A 19,298-nucleotide genomic window follows, 5' to 3' on the forward strand; every position below is an offset into this window, starting at 1 on the left:
TCCGCCCCCCCTCTTAGCCTGGCTCCGCCCCTCTCTGAGTCTGACCGTTGCTGGGGCAGGTACAGAGGAAACCAGGAAGCACTAGTTGTAGTTTTGAGCGCATGGAAAACATCTTACGGGAGGAATAAATAATAACTTCTCAGCATAGAGGTTATGCAGCAATCTGAGTGTCCCTTCATTCTTAAATATCACACGACATTATTTTGGTCATTAAAAATCTGGGACGTTTTTCTTTAAGTAGCCCCTCATCCAGTCCCCCCATAGAGATGCTGCCCCTCACAGCCCTAGGTGGATGAGTGTAAAATTATTTAGCTGCAGAGCAAGGTGCCTAAGTCAGCGGAGACAGGTTTCCAACCAGCTGTGCTACTTTAGCCCCCCACCCCCCAAATGCTTGACCATGGTACATTTCACTATTTATTTTTAGTGTGTCGTGAGGGTGTGTCTTGGTTTTAGGCCAACCAAAATTAGCAGCACTCTGGGTTGTTTTCTTAAATACAACTCCTAGAAGCTTTGAAAGATTTAAGATAAAAAAAGTAATAATAACAGTAAAAAAGTATTGATGCAAAATAAGCAGCAGTATTTAGCAATAGTTTTACATAGTATCTGTGGTAATTCAATTATTCAGGTCATTGTTATTCAATTCAAAGTGTTGATGCTCACCAGCAAGGCATGTTGGGTAATACGTTTTATGCCCAAGAGATGCAGGAGATTGAATTTAAATACATATTTTGTTGTGTATCTCCCCTTAAACTGAAAACCCCTCTCACCCACATACAGCAAAGACAAAGTTGACCACTTCCTGCATCCAGACTCCCAGAATGCATCATGTCAGATGTGGCTATATACAGCTGTTAGAGAGCTATGGGAAAGCTCACAACCCCTAAGTATTAGTACACAGCTTGCTGTATTTTTTTTCTTGACCCAGTGGGTCAGTGTGAGTTATAGTTATAAGTAGGGCAGCCAGCCTCTGAGCTGATCAGGAGTATGGGGTGCTGAATGTAAATGGAGCACCTATAACTAGTTTTCTCACATTTAACTAAGATAAGATAAGATAGACCTTTATTGGTCCCACAGTGGGGAAATTTCCATGTTGCAGCAGCAGTACAAAACAGGAGCAGAATCAAAATTATGTACAATTTAAGTAAAATTAAACATGTATCCTATATATACACACATGCACACTGAGGTGATGGGTAAATCCACCATGGATTGACCGGATATTGCAAAGGTAAAAGTTTGCCAAAACATTTGTATGGTGACTACAGTATAAGGTGACAATTGTAGCCACAATTACAAAAACAATGATTTACTAGGTGCAGCTTAGGTTGTAAAGTTTTACAGCAGCAGGTGGAAACGACCTACGGTGTCGCTCCTTCAGACACTTAGGATGTATCAGTCTGTCACTAAATGAGCTTCATAGTGATGACACCGTTTCATACAGGGGGTGGGCATCGTTCACCATCATGGATGATAGCTTATCTACCCTCCTCCTTTCTCCCACCTCCTGCACTGAATCAAGAGGCCGCCCCAGAACGGAGCTGGCCTTCCTGACCAGCTTCTCCAGTCGCCTCCTGTCTGCTGCTGAGATGCTGCTGCACCAGCAGACCACTCCACTAAATGACACGTTTTCTCACATTTGGTTAAAGGTGCAAAAGTCTAAATGTAAATGTTAAATATAAATGTAAAATGTAAATGTTAAATGTGTGAGTGTTAAATTGAATATTTATGAATGTGCAAGTAGACAAGACAGCGCTTGTAATGATGATCTCTGATCAGCAACTCAAACACTTTAAACAGTGCGCGCAAACCCCGCCCACATCTGACCTGGTAACCTTTTTTTATAGCACGGAAGTAACTTCGGCTAGCTAGTAAAGTTAGCTAACTAATTCTCCACCGGCGCCAGAGAAATATTCTTTTTAAACCTACTTAACTCCCCATTGATGGTGTTTACGACAGAACAGCAGTTTGAAGCGGAGCCTCAGCCCGCACACCTGCCGTTACAGCCCGTTCAATCTGCCCCAAAGGGAGGGAGTCGGAGCTGGCGGCCATGATGGCTTCGACTTCAGGCTTCTCTCCAGTATTTTCGTCCACTGATCCAGAGTCAGATGGAGCTATGCGTACTGTTTGAGGTGTTTAAGTCCGCGTCTCTGATCTGGGACCAGCATTACGAGTGCTTTTTGAGGGTAGAGGTGGAGTCTAACATCTACATTTAACATTTACATTTAACAACATTTACTTTTACATTTAGATTTACATGTAACATTTACATTTAGACTTTTGCACATTTAACTAAATGTGAGAAAACTAGTTATAGGGGCTCCTTTTCCATTTGGCACCCCATACAGGAGGTCATTTCCTTTTTCTAGGTCATTGTGTTTTGCAGCCTCATTGAAAATATAATTGATTTCTATAATATAAGAACATGGATCTTGGGACAGGTATTATTTTGTTGCAATAAACTATCTGCCAACAGGTAGAAGTACTCATTTGCTGTAGAATCCACGACAGGCATATATTTGAGGTACAGTAGCTTCCAGTTTTCAGTTATTTGTTATAGATATATAGAAATACAATTTAAATTTTTTGGAAACCTTATCTAGATGCATGAAAGGTCTGCAGATTACAGTAAGTTTGCCATGTCTCTGGAGCAGCTAGGGGTAATTGAGAGGCTGTTGTCAAATAGTTGAGGAGCAGAGATCTGACAATTTTTGTTTGCTATTGTTCTTGTCCTGTTATGTCTGTTTTTGGCTTCTGCAAACTAAAGAATTTCCCCATCGTGGGATAAATAAAGTCATATGCTATCCACTCTCATTAGACCAGTCTTAGAATGTCGCAGAATGGGATGTGACTTAAAGACTGATCAGGTCTTGTCCTCATGGAGCATGCATGTTCACTTTTCATGATGCATTGCTTGCACATGGCACACAACTGCAGGCTGCTGTATGTGTGATTGGGGAAACAGTGTCTTTATAATGAAGTCCTATTTGGTAAATGGTTGATAGGCTTCAAATATCAGCCTCCCATTAGGTAGAATGTGTGTAATCCTAGAAAAGGTTTAGCATATTTAGAGTATATTTACATACAGTGACTTGACTTAGCATTGATTGATTTATATATGTATGTATTTATATTTATTTATACCACCACCAATTATCGATAATAGAAATTATAGATAATGATTTGCTGTTATCGATTAGTCGGGCTGCTCATTTTACGGCGCAACGCGATGGCAAAAAAACAGCCGCTGGCGGAATGTCTGAGAAAACAAACCAAGCGGCAGCAGGAGGAAGGCTGCGCCCTAATGTCTTCATATCAGCATTAAATGTTAAACCCAGGAGTCTGTGTGGAGTTTATATGTTCTCCCGTGTCTTTGTGGGTTTTCTCCCACAGTCAGGTTAATGGAGCTGCTGCAGATCTTCACGATGGAATAAAACTTTGTGCTTGCTTTGTTTATTTGTATTTTGGATATGGAAGTTTTATTATTTAAACGCTGGATTTTGTGTGTGTTGTAAGATTTACAGAATCAAATCAAAACATATAAATAATAATAATAATAATAATATATTTTTTAAGTTTTTCATCCAATTGATTAATAAAAGGTTAATTAATTATCAAAATAACCATTAGTTGCAGCCCTAATTGAGACACAGGACTTTTCACAGAATAGATCTTGGGAGACCTGATTTCCAGTAATATTGTTTACATTTGTGATTCGTTTTCTTTCAGAACCAGCTAAACATGTTGATGCCCACATCGTAGGTGACGTGTGCTCATAGTATCGGCAGGAGAGAAGAAAGCAGATGGGGGAGACCGAGGATGAACGGACCACTCAGGCCTGCCAGCTCTTTGAGAACTTTGTCCAGTCATCGACCTGCAAGGGAACTCTGCAGGCCTTCAGCATTCTTTGCAGGCAGCTGGAGCTGGACCCTCTGGACCACAGCAACTTCTACAACTCCTTGAAAGCTGCAGTCAGTACATGGAAGGTTAAGGCTTTGTGGGTGAAACTAGACAAGAGGGCACAGCTGAAGGTCTACAACCAGAATAAAGCCTGCCAGGGCACCAGGGTAAGAAAGACCAACAGGGAATGAGCTATATTATACTGTTTCATTCATTATTCTGGGGATCTAATTTCTTAGTTTTGCTTTGCTTTGTATGCACGCTTTGGTATCTGGTCAGGGCCTTATTAAACAAAAGCAAACATACAGTACTGTATGTAGTGCATGTTATTAGGGACCATTTATTAAGTAATTATCTTTTTGACATTAAACGTTCTTGTATTGTTTTGCTCACAGTTCTAGTTCACTAAAAAGTTGTGTGAAGTATCTTTCATAGCATGATGACAGTTTAGTTTATGGTTTTTCTTGTAGCGCTGCAGTCACAAATTTGTTTTCCACCATAATAAAACTTACCAAATATATTCCATATCAGCTGGTAACTGCATACTAACATAAACATAACTGAATTCTGGTGTCTGTCAAACAGCGTTTGTTGCTTGTGGAACTATCCCAATTTGTCTGTGAGCAACTTTGGATCGAGATGAAGGCAGCAACACTTTTTTAGGAGGATTTTTAATCTCTTATTGTGGATGACTATGAAAGGAAGTAGAATACAAGCCTGGGCCATAGATATGTTTTTGGATTTAGTGCTAAAAAATAATTATTATTCATTCTTATCATCCAAATTGATGTGTTTCAGTTTACTGTTTATAAAAAAAGAAAAGGGATTCTTTTATTTTACATTCGGATCATTAGGCAGCTTCTCTTATTGTCCACAAACTTGCAAGGGATCCAGAATGTGATGATGCCCTTCTTCCCAAAAGACAGTAGTACACTGATTGTTCCCCTGAGGACAAGAAATCTAGTTAAAGTCATTATTAAGTGTATTGATTTTACAATACTCACTTTTTACTCACCTTCTTTGTGACACTTACTACTTAACCCTCTGGGTTGTTTGCTTTCTGAGCTTTCAATTTTAAACTTATAACTTATATTTTAAATATATCAATAAATGTAATCTAATTTTAAAACTTAACTATATTAATGTAACTTTTGGACATGAAAGACTTGAAAGAAGTACAAAGTTTAGATGTCATGCTTATGGAAGGAACATCGAGGAGGATCTACGTGTACCTCCTCGATGTTCCTTCCAGAAGCATAACTCACTGTCTCACTGTCATTACAGGTATGTACATGAAGTAGTTACACATTTTGTTATAGTTATGCTGTACAGTAGTTTATGATTTTCGAAATCTGGAGAAAGCAATTATATAACTAATTATTTGCCTGATTTAATGATGAGACTGATTTCAGAAAAAAAAATTCAGTTTGATTTCAGTTGTAAACATCGGGAATTAAACTGATGTGAATGTTGAGAGCTGACACATTGAGCTATGAGAGATCTCCTATATCCTTTTCTAATGACCATTGTTGTGTTAACAGATAAATATGTCCCCATATAGTTAATAGTGCCCAGTAATTACAAATTGTTTTCTGTTTGTGATTACAGTACATAAGATTCTACTGTATATACTGTAATAGACTAGCACTGCTGTCTTACTCTGCTCTAGGCTGCAGTGAAATGAAGATTTAGTTACTATAACGCCTGATGGAAGATGTGCAAGCAGAATATTATTATTATTTTTATTTTTTATTATTATTTTCAAAATACTGTCAGGGTGCTGCAAGCGTACTGCAGTAAATCACCTGTTTGTGCTACAACTGTTGAGGTATCTGATGTTGAGGAAATGTCACCCTCACTCATTAAGACTTTGGAACTCTTACCAAAATCCAACTTCATCAACAAGGAATGACTACTGTAGACGTAAATTCATTTTGTGGTTGTATAATTATGAAATTACAATGTACACTATTTTAAGCACACTTTATGGAAAAAAAGTGACATGTGACCTAAAAGCAATTTGTGAAGGTTATTTGTTTATTTGATCAGTTTCCTAATTAATAAATGTTTTTGAATTTAGATTTTTTTGGAGAACACTGTAATTATATCCACATTTTTCTAACTGTACAAAGCCTGAAAGAACTGAAGTCGTAGGCAATAAGGTGTTTATGTTGAGAGCTCACACTGTGGTTTACAGTAGGAGTAGGAGGTGATAAGTCATGTTCGGCATTTTATCTGCTTTTCTTTCCTAATGTCTGACCATATATAAGCAGCACATTTTGCAGGGCGCTGGGTAACGTCTACTTATCTGAAAGAAAAGATAGGATGTTGATAGAGGAAAAAGGTCCGAGGCTTGCAGAGGGAATATTAGCACAGATGGGTTGAACTGAGGGTTGTCCAAAAATAACGGCTAAACTATTATTTCAGACATTTTTGGGGGAGGGACTTTTTACTTGCAGGAAACTGCTGCAGTTGGGAATGCTGTTTTTGTAACTATAATCTGTCTAGGTTTATTGTATGTTTTGTTCGGCAGAGATGATTAGTGCTTTAACCTGTCAAACTTGAATTCCCCCAGGTCGCTCTGCTAATGTTTTTCCAGTTAATTTTCATTATAACCATAAAGTAGTGAGCCACACACTGACCTAGAAATGAGATGACCGTAATAGAAGGAGTTTTGACTCTAATGATGAAGCAGTGTGTTAATTTTACATTCCCATCAACTCATTTTCCATCTTCAGCTTCCAGAGTAAAAAAATTACGCTGTAGAAGTGTCAGTATCAGCTACTGTAGCGTTATACTTTTTATTGTGTATATACAGTACTAAGCTTGTAGTATAATATATAATTGTTCTATTTATCAGAAAATGATCAATGAACATGGTAACATGAATTATCAGATCATCAGACTTCAACTCAAGTCTATTTAGTTCTAGTTGATGAAAGGAAACTCAAGAACACATTTATCTTTGGACACATGCTGACAGCAGTCTGTTTTGCAGACATATTAAACTCAACTATGACTCTGACCTTAAATCCGTTTTAACTCGAAGCCTGAAATAAAGTGTCCACCCATCAGTTTATTGTTTTGATATTGTCAAAACAATCAAAATGTCTAATGATCCCTTCAAGCTCACCACAGCAGACTAGGAAAAACCCTGCTATGACGGCCTGTTTGTTTTTCTCTTCTGTTCAGTGTCTGGTCATTGGTGGAGGTCCCTGTGGCCTGAGAACGGCCATTGAGCTGACCCTGCTGGGCTGCAAGGTTGTGGTGATTGAGAAGAGAGACACCTTCTCCAGGAACAATGTGCTGCACCTCTGGCCCTTCACCATTCATGACCTCAGAGGCCTCGGAGCCAAAAAGTTCTACGGCAAGTTCTGCGTTGGCTCCCTCGACCACATCAGTGAGTCTGCGTCTTTGTTTATGTCGACATACTGTGGTCAAAGCAGTGAATTTTTCAGGAAAATGTATATAAAAGTACCCACAAACCACTGCCCTTTGACTAACATAAAGTGAGAAAGCTGAATTTGGAATATTGTTTCTCTTAACCGCTTTATAAGTGCTTAAGTGCTTCCTTTTCTCCAGCTTTTCACATCTGACATCCGAGGATGTACAAACTGCAAACTGTGAGCCTCAATTTTAAAGGACTAGCAGGAGATTGACGAGAAAGAAAGAAAGCCTTTATTGGTCATTATCGCATACAATGTACCAATGAAATTTGTCTACTGCCTTTAACCCGTCCCCTTGGGGAGCAGTGCTACAGTGATTTACTTTACAACACAGCAATCAGAAACTAACGATTATGGGATCAACAGAACAAAAAATCTGCTTCTTTATGCTATACTCAGATGCTAATGCCTAACTTGTTAATCTAGTATAGTGACAGTCCATTGGCATCTTAAAGTAAATTTTATGGCAATTATGTTGATGCTGTCAGTTTGTACTGGTGTGACGTCAGTGGTACTGGTGTTTGCCCAATCCCCTGTCTGTATTCTAGTTTGAACTAAAGCCACGCTGCTGGAAAAGCTAGGTAGGTCTGCTGTCTTCACCCTGGAGCTGGTGGGAAACCCAGTTTTATGGGCCTCTTAATGGTCCATAATGGTCCTCACGCTTTCACTGTTGCATATCGGCTGCAGTACATGTTCTTTGTTCTGGGGATGTGAGATCCCAGCAGTGATCTGTACTACAGTCAGGACCATAAATATTTGGACAGAGACACAATTCTTCTAATTTTGTTTCTGTACATTACCACAGTGAATTTTAAATGAAACAACTCAGATGCCATTGAAGTGCAGACTCTCAGCTTTAATTCCATGGGTTGAACAAAAAGATTGCATAAAACTGTGAAAAACTAAAGCATTTATTAAACACAATCCCTTCATTTCATGGGCTCGTAAGTAATTGGACAATTTACTTCCATGCTATTGCATGGGCAGGTGTGGACAATTCCCTTGTTATGTCATTATGAGTGAAGCAGATAAAAGGCCTGGAGTTGATTAGAGGACTTGTGTTTGCATTTTGAAGATTTTGCTGTGAACAGACAACATGCGGTCAAAGGAGCTCTCCATGCAGGTGAAACGAGCCATCATTAAGCTGAGAAAACAGAAAAAAAACGTGGGAGAAATTGCTACAGTATTAGGAGTGGCAAAATCAACAGTGTGGTACATCCTGAGAAAGAAAGAAAGCACTGGTGAACTTAGCAACGCAAAAAGACCTGGACGTCCACGGAAGACAACAGTGGTGGATGATCGCAGAATCATTTCCATGGTGAAGAGGAACCCATTCACAGCAGCCAACCAAGTGAACAACACTCTCCAGGAGGTAGGCGTATCAATATCCAAGTCTACCATAAAGAGAAGACTGCATGAAAGTAGATACAGAGGGTACACTGCAAGGTGCAAGCCACTCATAAGCCTCAAGAATAGAAAGGCCAGATTGGACTTTGCTAGAAAGCATCTAAAAAAGCCAGCACACTTCTGGAAAAACATTCTTTGGACAGATGAAACCAAAATCAACCTCTACCAGAATGATGGCAAGAGAAAAGTATGGAGAAGGCGTGGAGAAGCTCATGATCCAAAGCACACTACATCATCAGTAAAACACTGTGGAGGCAGTGTGATGGCCTGGGCGTGCATGGCTGCTAGTGGCACTGGGACACTAGTGTTTATTGATGACGTGACACAGGACAGAAGCAGCCGAATGAATTCTGAGGTGTTCAGAGACATACTGTCTGCGCAGATCCAGGTGAATGCAGTCAAACTGATTGGGCGGCATTTCATAATACAGATGGACAACGACCCAAAACATACAGCCAAAGCAACTCAGGAGTTTATTAAAGCAAAGAAGTGGAATATGCTTGAATGGCCAAGTCAGTCACCTGATCTTAACCCAATTGAGCATGCATTTCACTTGTTGAAGACTAAACTGCAGACAGAAAGGCCCACAAACAAACAGCAACTGAAAGCCGCTGCAGTAAAGGCCTGGCAGAGCATTCAGAAGGAGAAAACCCAGCATCTCGTGATGTCCATGAGTTCAAGACTTCAGGCTGTCATTGCCAACAAAGGGTTTTCAACCAAATATTAGTAATGACCATTTTATTTTCAGTTATTTCATTTGTCCAATTACTTACGAGCCCATGAAATCTTCAAAATGCAAACACAAGTCCTCTAATCAACTCCAGGCCTTTTATCTGCTTCACTCATAATGACATAACAAGGGAATTGTCCACACCTGCCCATGCAATAGCATGGAAGTCAATTGTCCAATTACTTACGAGCCCATGAAATGAAGGGATTGTGTTTAATAAATGCTTTAGTTTTTCACAGTTTTATGCAATCTTTTTGTTCAACCCATGGAATTAAAGCTGAAAGTCTGCACTTCAATGGCATCTGAGTTGTTTCATTTAAAATTCACTGTGGTAATGTACAGAAACAAAATTAGAAGAATTGTGTCTCTGTCCAAATATTCATGGTCCTGACTGTATATACTGTACTAAGTACTATCTCTGGTCGCCCTCATGCTCCATGTGTAATAGGTGACATCATTTGCCCTCAATAACTGCTAAAAATTCCAAAATGTCTCAGTTTTAAGGCAGAACCAACTCTCCTCATGAAACAACAGACCACCAGTAACACCTGTGTCTGCTCCAGGTATTCGTCAGCTCCAACTCATGCTGCTGAAAGTGAGCCTGATTCTGGGAGTCGAGGTTCATGTCAATGTGGAGTTCATCAAACTTTTGGAGCCAACAGCAGAGCAGACTGATGATGGTGAGTGTGTCCTCTGTTTGCTTGCTCTTTTGTGTGTGTTGTTTTTGTGCGTTCTTACTCAGCACCTCAGAGCACAGCACAACTGTAGGCTGACCGAGGGGCAAAGGAACACAGTGTGGCTGATCCTGACCACACAGACCTCGCATAGTCGTCAGAGAATCAGTACCTCAATATGATATGACCTATGACCTCTACAGCCAACGTTTGCTTTCCTGCTGTTTAAATAATATATCGTAGAGGTGATGAAATGGGAATGGATCCAGTTGATGTGTGCTGTGTTTTACTCAGGCCGTGGCTGGCGAGTAGAGGTTCAGCCCTCCAGCCATCCTGTCTCTGACTTTGACTTCGACGTGGTGATTGGAGCCGATGGGAGGAGGAACACCTTAGATGGTGAGGAAATCCTCAGTGGCGGTTTATGTGGTTAATAGCGAGCTCATTTTGCTTTTTTTTTTTTTTTTTTTGTTAAGCTACTGACCGAAATTTGTAGAATGTTTATCCTGTAGTCAGAGTCACTGTTTATTATTTCTACTGGAACATTAGGTGATGTGTCTCAAAGCTGCCATCAGTCATCAGGCAAAGCATTTCCTGTTGACATAGTTTTAACTGGCGACTTAGTAGTGTGCATTGTATCAGCTGTGTGTGTGTGCGTGTGTGTGTGTTTCAGTGTTTTGTTAGCTTTGCTCAAGCAAAGTGTGAATAGCTGTCATCTATGCAATTTTAACTTTTTTTTCCCCAATGACTCCCTTCAGTGTAGATCTGCTGTGAATTAGTGTCTGAATCACTTTGTATTGGTGGGACCTTTTGAACTTTTAGGTTTCCCTCACCAGGCTCAGTGAAGGTTTGTCCCTCTTTGTCGCCAGGTTTCACTCGCAAGGAGTTTCGAGGGAAGTTGGCCATTGCCATTACAGCTAACTTTGTCAACAGGAACACAACAGCGGAGGCCAAGGTGGAGGAAATCAGCGGCGTGGCATTTATCTTCAACCAGAAGTTCTTCCTGGAGCTCAGGGAGGAGACAGGTGAGCAGACTCCAGAGTCCATGCGTTCTTTTTGCATCTCGCTTCACAACAGCTCATTCCTGGAGCCCAACCCCAATGATCCGTGTGCTTCGATAAGTGAAACTGTTAATGTTTTCAGGAATCGACTTGGAGAACATCGTTTATTACAAAGACAACACCCACTACTTTGTTATGACAGCCAAGAAGCAAAGTCTGCTGGACAAAGGGGTCATCCTAAATGTGAGTTTCCTCCTGCACATTATGGTGATAATGTGTTTTAATCAAAAGTTAGTCATTTTATCTTACGCAATATCAGCATGTATGCAAAAAGCTGTTTGTGGTGTGTGAAGCAGCCACTGATCTTTTCTTGGCCTGCTACTGCTCCCTCTATAGAGCTTCTTCACACAGTTTGTTGTAACTTTACAAACTGGGGGAAAACAGTGCACAAAGCCACAGCTACATGAAGGCAGATGGACTAAGAACGAAGCAGCATCTCCTTCTCTTCTATCAAAGTCCTTTTGCATATAACGTTGCTATGTTAGTCATTCTACTCTGTGCTTTCGTGTGAATGCAGGACTACATAGAAACCGAGCGGCTGCTGAGCTCTAACAATGTCGACCAGGAGGCATTGCTTTCATACGCGCGTGAGGCGGCTGACTTTGGAACAAACTACCAGCTGCCCTCCTTGGACTACGCCATCAACCATTATGGACAGCCAGATGTGGCAATGTTTGACTTCACCTGCATGTATGCTTCAGAGAACGCTGCCCTGATCAGGGAGAAACATGGAAAGCACCTCCTGGTAGCACTGGTGGGGGACAGTCTCCTCGAGGTAATGGCTCTGGCTCCTCGCTGCTGTTTGACGTTGTTCACTTTTGTTCGGCTTTTGCGCGTTGACCTCCTGTTTTCTACCCACAGCCCTTTTGGCCAATGGGCACAGGTTGTGCCCGGGGTTTTCTGGCAGCCTTCGACACAGCCTGGATGGTAAAAGGCTGGGCACAGGGGCAAAGGCCTCTGGACATACTGGCTGAGAGGTGAGCACAGCTCTGTTTCAGTCTTTGCAGCTTTGCCCAGAGTCCTCTGATCCCTAGTGCGGGAGTGGACTTCGGTGCAAGTAGTTGATGGGTCAGAAGCAGGGAAATTAAGCTAGCCTAAGGATTTGTTGAGTTTAACAAGGACCAAATCGCAATCTAAAGCCCCGGCTGTTAACGTGTTGGTACCTGACACTACAGCAGGGGTCCTCAGCATTCAGCATTCTTTGAGTCTTCAGTTTCTTGATTCTTGTTCGTGCCCTGTTGCTCCTCAGGGAGAGTATTTACAGACTGCTGCCTCAGACCACCCCAGAAAACATCAGTAAGAACTTTGAACAGTACACCATCGACCCTGCTACCCGCTATCCCAACCTTAATTCCAGCTGTGTGCGCCCACACCAGGTCAGACCTATGCGCTTACTGTATGATATGTTTCTCTCCAGTGCTAAAGAACAAATGTCACTCTGCCCGCGGAGACATGTGCTTGATACATTTGGACTGGACGTATAAAGATACATAACCTTTTAGAAAATGACGAAAAAGCTCATATTGGTTGTTAAAACACCTTTTCTTTTCATCAGGTTCGTCATCTGTATATTGATGGTCGACAAGACTCCTGTACCCTTGAAACTGGAATTCCAACACGTAGAGCAGTCAACCTGTCCAGAAAAGGTTGGAACAGTTTCTTTCTTTTTTTAATATTAAAGTCTGCTGTTGTATTTTGGCAAGTGTCCCAAGTTTTCAAATTACAGTAATGCTTCTTAAGCTTCTTATGTTGTTTCAGTAAGCTGGTGCTGTGTGTCACCACTGGGGTTAGATGTTTGCAGAGCCCAGCTCCACAGTAGAAAAGTTTGAACGGAGGGATGTAGAAATAATATACTCAGTCAGTTATTGTCAGTAAAACCGATTCAGTAGTCAGCAGTTTAAACAGGCATTGTTATTTCAACAATACTTTTTAGTGTCCTAGTTCTAAAGAAAAGGTTGACGTCATAGTCGATGCATCCAGATCCTCTCCAAAAGGCACCATGTGCCTGAATGCCTCATAGCGGCTGACACACCTCACAGACAAAACCTGTGGATAACATTACAGCCAAACGTGCATCTGGCAGACGAGTGCTGGCCTGCTCTGCAGCAGCAGGGCTGAACTCAGATTACAATAGTGAACTGGCTGGATGAATTGCTCTAATACTGCCTAACGTGACACCTGTATTGTTGTACCTCGAGCAGGCTGACGCATGAACCACTTTAATGTGAGGCTGGCCTGGTCTCTACTTCTCCGTGATAGTTTCTTTCCTTGTAATTGGAAGTCGTTGACTCACTGACATCCATTAATCTTTATTTTCTGCTTTTGATGAGCATTTCCAGTCTGCATCTTAGCTTAGCCACGGCAAATAACAGCAAAAATAAAAAAGGCCAACTATTTTCTGTGCTCTGATTCTTACTCAATACACACCTAAAGATCTACCTGTGAATACTAAGATACAGTTTGTGCACTGGTCTGAACATCTGCTTTGCTGATGCTTCACCTGCTGCACAAATGAGTTGTTTTACGATGGGAACCCTTCTAAGTCCAAGCAGATGTGAAAGAACTGGTGACACGTTTTATACAGTCTTGTTTCAACACAGACGTTTTCAAGCCCCGTACAAACAGTCTCTATGCTGCTGTGAATGTGAAGTCCCTTCATGCGGCTTTTAATGATATTCTCTTCCTTTGCTGCAGACTCTGACGTGCGTCCTGGCCGCCTGCTGACCTGGTGTCAGAAGCAGACTCAGGGCTACAGAGGTGTTGAGATCACCAACTTCACATCCTCCTGGAGGAGCGGCCTGGCCCTGTGTGCTCTCATGCACAGCCAGAGGCCTAAACTAATGTAAGAGCAAACAAAGGAGTACACGCACAAAGTGCACACTGCAGTAAACTGGCCTTAAGCAACCAGGCTCCTCAGCCAAGTCAAGCCGTTCTCCACTATTCAGGAAACACGTCTAGAGGCACAGTAGGAAACAGATGACTCTCCTGTGAACATGCAGCAGAGATCTGAGCTGTACAGTATCTACACCTCACTGACACCACTGGCACACGCACACGTACACACACACACACACACACAAAGGCATACAGTAATAGCACCTCTAATAGAACGTGCTTTTCCATCTGTAACCTCCTCACTAAGAGCAGCAGTGCCCTACATGTGCATAGTGGAAACGGCGTCTCGCTTTTGGCTGCAAATACTTACTGGTGTAGAAAAATCCAATATTGTCAGACAACAGTACCATGAGTCCAGGACACGCTAACCTCATATTCTGACTCTCTTACTTTCTTTTTATTTCAGTGATTATGATTCTCTTAACGAGGAGGATGTGGCCGTGAACAACCAGTTAGCGTTTGATGCTGCTGAGAGAGAGTTCAGAATCCAGCCAGTGACCACAGGACTGGAGATGGCTGCACAGCCTGAACCTGACCAGCTGCTGATGGTGCTCTACCTCTCCAAGTTCTATGAAGCCTTCAGGAATTCACCAGTAATCAACAGTGGTCAGATGCCTTCTTATTATTTACTCATGTACTTTACCCATCTGTCTTCATTAAATACCTAACTGTATTTCAAGCCTGAAGAATTAACAGTAGATCTGTGCAAGTCTAGAAACTGAAAACTAAACTGTAGCCTTGAATTTTACCAAAACACCGATGTTTGTTTTAGAGCTTGACAGTAGGAAATGATTGTTTCAGTGCCAAGAGAACAAATATTGCCTGTGTCAGCTAGTTTGTTCACTGTCTGATGCAGAGATTCATCCTAACCACAGAAACTGTGTAATACTACACTTCACCAGAAACCCAGTGAAACATTCCTGCTTTCCCAACAGAAAAGGCAAAAAAAGGCATTGGGAAATATCAGTTTAATCAGTTCTACATGCTGCTAAGGTATGACGAGCACTGCAAGTTTAAGGGTCCGACTACGTTATGCTGTTGTGGACACATTATTTATACATTACAGTTAAATGTTACACAACTTTGGCCTGGTCGCTCCTTGCCAGGGATACGGCTGGTATGTGTGCTATGTCTGTGACAGTCATATCCAATGACTCCAGTGATTTGCCTCTGGACACTCCACCTCTGTAAGCTTCAGCCACGTTTTGCTTAGTGTTTGATAATAGCTCTGTAGAAAGGGCTGCTTTCCACAGAAAAGGTGGGAATCATTTTAAATCTGAGGTTCTCAGATGTGAGGGTTTTTCTGTTTTTCAACGGACCCCGTGCAGCCCTGTGAATCACTGATGCGTTAAGGAGTTTTATTAAAGGTATAGTGGAGCTCTGGCAGGAACAAATAACTAAAAGCAGCTTCTGTATTCACAGATGCTGAGACACAGGCCATTGTTCATTTTACTTTTACTGAAAATCGCAGGCCTTGTGATCAGAACTGCAGGAGCTACAGCAACACTGAGCTCAAATTCTGCACGTGTCTGGATTTACTTTCTGCAGTAAATGTGCTGAGATTGGTAAAATCTGCAAATAGCTTTAAAATTAAGTGTTTATCTTTGAAATGTAATTATTATTAAAGCGATAAAATGATTTGAGAAAACATTTTACTTGCAATTTAAATAACCTTGATTGTAACTTGACTGTGAATTCTGTTCTGAAGGCGTCTAACAATGTGCATGATTGTGTCTTCAGGTGGAACAGTACCAGATGAAAATAGTGACGCATTATCATGTAAAACCAACCACAACCAGCTGAACCTCCCGGCCAGGAAGAGGATACCCAGGGTGTGGTGAAAAGCAGTTATTTCAATTCCTCTCTCTTTTCCTTTTACGTTTCCTTCTTCCTCACACATTCTGCTTTTCACCATGACAGGAAGACAAAAAACTAGAAGATGATTCAGTAAACAAGAGAAGGCGAAAGGGCAACAACTACCTCGCGGAGGTACTGTAGGTTCACCAGCTGTAAAGATGATGATTGGCCAGTCTTGTTTTGATATGGATGTAATTGCTTAACAATACTACTAAATTAATGTTATATTGTCACAACATATTAACCCACACTCTGCTGTTCTGTCCTCCTCGTCTGTGCTCCTGGCCTGTCATTAGTTGTCTTGTCACAGTGCTCCCCCTACTGGTGAGGATGGAGAGCTGCGTGAGAATAAAGTACGCTCCATGGCGACTCAGCTGCTGGCCAAGTTTGAGGAGAACTCTGCAACAGCACAGATTCACAGCAAGGTGAGAAACTATGAGTAACTCCATTCTCAAAACCTTTCCTCGTCTTCCTTCACCATCCTTTCCTGTTTGCTTCTTACCGTCTCTGCATCAGTCCGAGGGCCTATTTGATTCATCCTCCTATCCCCCCGAGTCTCCTTCCGCCCCACTCCCTCTTTCAGATGAGGAGGAGACTGAGAAGGAGGAGACGGAAAGGGAAAATCCTCGTTTTGCAAAGCCTAAAAACGCCCCGCCTCCTTCTCAGACCCGAGCACACCCAAAGTGGCAGGTTCGCCCTTCTGTGTTAGCACGACTTTTTCAAAAGTAAAAGGTTCAGCTTTAGTCTGCTATTGACACATGCATGCACAATATGTCTTTGATGTTGTCCTAGTTACCCTGTGCTCCTCATCTTTCTCTTCAGCCTTCCATCTACCTTCGCTTACTGGAGGACCCCAATTCAGTGGATCAGGAAGCTTCTTTCTCTTGTTCCAAATCCTTGTTATCTCAGAGCAGCTGCAGTCGTTCACTTTCCCCCTCACACTCTAACAGCCTGATAAGTCCTCCGCATTCACTCAGTCCTGCTGAACATGACTGTGCAGAACGTCACTTCTCTGCCTCTCCTCCTCAAAGTGTTGATCATCTTACTCAGAACCCGGAGGAGGCTGTGCAGCAGGTGATTTACTCTAGACTTTCAAACTTGCTGGTTTCAACATCCTTTTTGATGTTTCCTGTAAACTTTGTCCCCTGCCTGCTGTGTCTGCAGAGTAATACTCCCAAATTGTCTGCTAGAGAATTTTCAAGGAGGACCATAAAAGAGAGAGCTGCCCTGCTGACCTCCATGTTTCCTGGCTCTAACAAAGCGCCCACAATTCCTCTTTCTTCTCCCTCAGATTCTCAGGTTTTCTGTGATTTTAATTACTAAAATGGACTTGTTTGTGCTTCATTCAGATGAAAGTTGAGCCGGCAGCATGTTGTTGCAGTGTGTACAGTTAAGCTTCTATCCTGTTGATAGGAAAGTTACCAATAATAGTTTACCAAAAATCAACATTACAATTGAGACTCTGAGCTTGCTTATCTGAGTAAGGTCTTTAAACAAGCAGTCTGAGTTAAATGAATTCAGCACATGTCTAAAAGCATCTTTTCACTGTGTAATTTCCTCAGCAGAGGAACTGTCTGTGGCAATACAGGATTTCAAATCAAGCAGGTTGGACTCATAAGGTTTAGAAAACCTTCTTGTGCAATCAGTGGTTTTGGTCCCAGGTTACTTAATCAAGCTGCAACAGAAAACTCAAAAAGCTCATAAAGGAAAGGAATGCTTAGAGCAAACATGCACTTTTTGCTTATATACTGTAGGCACACATTTTTACACATTGTGAATCAACCTATGTCTTCCTCATCCTGTCCTATATGTTCCTTAATTGTGCACATTCTTCTTGTGTAGGTGGAAGCTTCTACCTCCTCTCCTTCCTTTTCTGTACCTCTTCCCACTGACTCTGTATGCGAGAGCCCCACTGGCTTCCCTGTGGTCCACCCGGTCCCTGACCCCACTGCCCAGGCTGGTTTTTCCTTTGTCCCTTCTCCTCTGTACGCTGACCAATACAAGGATAGGAGTCAGGAAGACACCCCTCCTCTCTCATTCTACACTGATTTTGAAGAAACACAGCATAAACCCTCTCTTGCTGAATCCTCCACATTCAATGACCAAACATCCACACAACCTGCTTCGCCTTGCTTTCACAAGAGCCAGGAGATGTCCTCTTCCCTCTCTGACATAAACTATGCAAATGGACACAGATGCTCAGAAACATCTTCCAGTCCTCTGCCTTTACTGAATACAGAGATGTACAACGGGAAACATGAGAGTCCTCGAAAAAGTTGTGAAAGTGAACAGGTTGATGGAAGTCCTCTGGAGGCAATTGATGATAGAAAATTAAATGAGCATGCTGGCAAACAGGTAACAGTTTATACACACACCAGCCCGTGTGAAGATAGTAGATCACATATTCATTGTTTAAATGTAAATCCAAGCTTTTGAGACAGTCATTACAAACCCTGTGACCATTTGAATTGGCATGTTGGAATAAAAAAAAAAAGGAAATTCATAGTTACAGGCGCAGGATTTTTAACAATGCACCGTTAACTCAATATGCTATGTTGTTTTGATGTTAATTTAGTGTAATAGGAGCTGTGCTCTTCAGAACCCCAGAGAAACTGGCCAAAAATCAGTAGTGCGCTGTGAGAGTTGTCCGGCTGGAGCCCCTAGTTACAGTAAAGAGGTATTAACTGATACCTCAGTCAGTTTGTGTTCAAGCAAACCAAAGTTTCTGCTTCTTTATATTTCTTTTGAAACCTGTCTGCTTCCTTCTGTCTTATCCCTCTACATTTGTCTGTGGGTCCCACTATCATTAGCGTACAGTGGGAAAGGTATCATCAGCCATAGATGCTAAAGCTCAGAAACTGGCCATCCTCTATGAGACAGACCACAGGCCTAACACCATGCCGGTAAGATGCATGTGGGTCAGTGTAGAAGCAAAACTAACCCAGAGCTGATGGGCCTGAGTTGGTGACTGGGAGCATCAGTGTGTGGCTGAGGGCTGTCAGATGTGATTGATTCCAAATAACCTGCAAAACTAAGGTAGACTTGGATGGACTGATATGGACTAACACTAGGGTGACACAGTAATAACAGAGCGTGATCAAAATGCATTAGATTCCTGAGTTACAACACAGTTTAAAAACTACTTTAATCTTTCAGTAGATTGATAGTGGCATTTCCAGGCTCTAGTTCCCTTTTCATTAAGGGGGTTTTGGTTCATTAGGTGCAAAAGCGTTAACTCATATATTCACCTCCAGCGGTGTGAGATGGTTTCACATCTGTGTTTAATGTTGCTCATTAATCAGTGGACTGGTGTGACAGAGGCCAGATAATGATT

At 41.8% G+C, this 19,298-nt stretch overlaps 1 protein-coding gene across 9 annotated transcripts in view; it reads left to right on the forward strand.

The window, feature by feature from the left end:
• Positions 1–19,298, forward strand: part of mical2b (microtubule associated monooxygenase, calponin and LIM domain containing 2b) — a 41,941-nt gene that overhangs the window by 8,344 nt on the left and 14,299 nt on the right. For 4 of the 9 annotated variants that reach the window (XM_029154297.3, XM_029154292.3, XM_029154290.3 and 1 more), the window contains 20 exons: positions 3,727–4,064; positions 7,090–7,297; positions 10,044–10,160; positions 10,449–10,550; positions 11,021–11,176; positions 11,295–11,395; positions 11,730–11,987; positions 12,074–12,189; positions 12,462–12,588; positions 12,768–12,858; positions 13,907–14,054; positions 14,514–14,713; positions 15,848–15,939; positions 16,028–16,096; positions 16,261–16,389; positions 16,481–16,654; positions 16,787–17,263; positions 17,807–18,319; positions 18,540–18,641; positions 18,775–18,867. In XM_029154297.3, coding sequence (XP_029010130.1) covers positions 3,801–4,064; positions 7,090–7,297; positions 10,044–10,160; positions 10,449–10,550; positions 11,021–11,176; positions 11,295–11,395; positions 11,730–11,987; positions 12,074–12,189; positions 12,462–12,588; positions 12,768–12,858; positions 13,907–14,054; positions 14,514–14,713; positions 15,848–15,939; positions 16,028–16,096; positions 16,261–16,389; positions 16,481–16,654; positions 16,787–17,263; positions 17,807–18,319; positions 18,540–18,641; positions 18,775–18,867 — 3,537 coding nt within the window. In that variant the 5' untranslated portion in view covers positions 3,727–3,800. Of the gene's footprint in view, positions 1–3,726; positions 4,065–7,089; positions 7,298–10,043; positions 10,161–10,448; positions 10,551–11,020; positions 11,177–11,294; positions 11,396–11,729; positions 11,988–12,073; positions 12,190–12,461; positions 12,589–12,767; positions 12,859–13,906; positions 14,055–14,513; positions 14,714–15,847; positions 15,940–16,027; positions 16,097–16,260; positions 16,390–16,480; positions 16,690–16,786; positions 17,264–17,806; positions 18,320–18,539; positions 18,642–18,774; positions 18,868–19,298 lie in introns of those variants that run through there. The other 5 variants (XM_029154293.3, XM_055509403.1, XR_003786249.3 and 2 more) reach the window with 5 other exon arrangements.

Source organism: Betta splendens, chromosome 6 (genome assembly GCF_900634795.4).
Source record: "Betta splendens chromosome 6, fBetSpl5.4, whole genome shotgun sequence".
Classification (NCBI taxonomy): domain Eukaryota; kingdom Metazoa; phylum Chordata; class Actinopteri; order Anabantiformes; family Osphronemidae; genus Betta; species Betta splendens.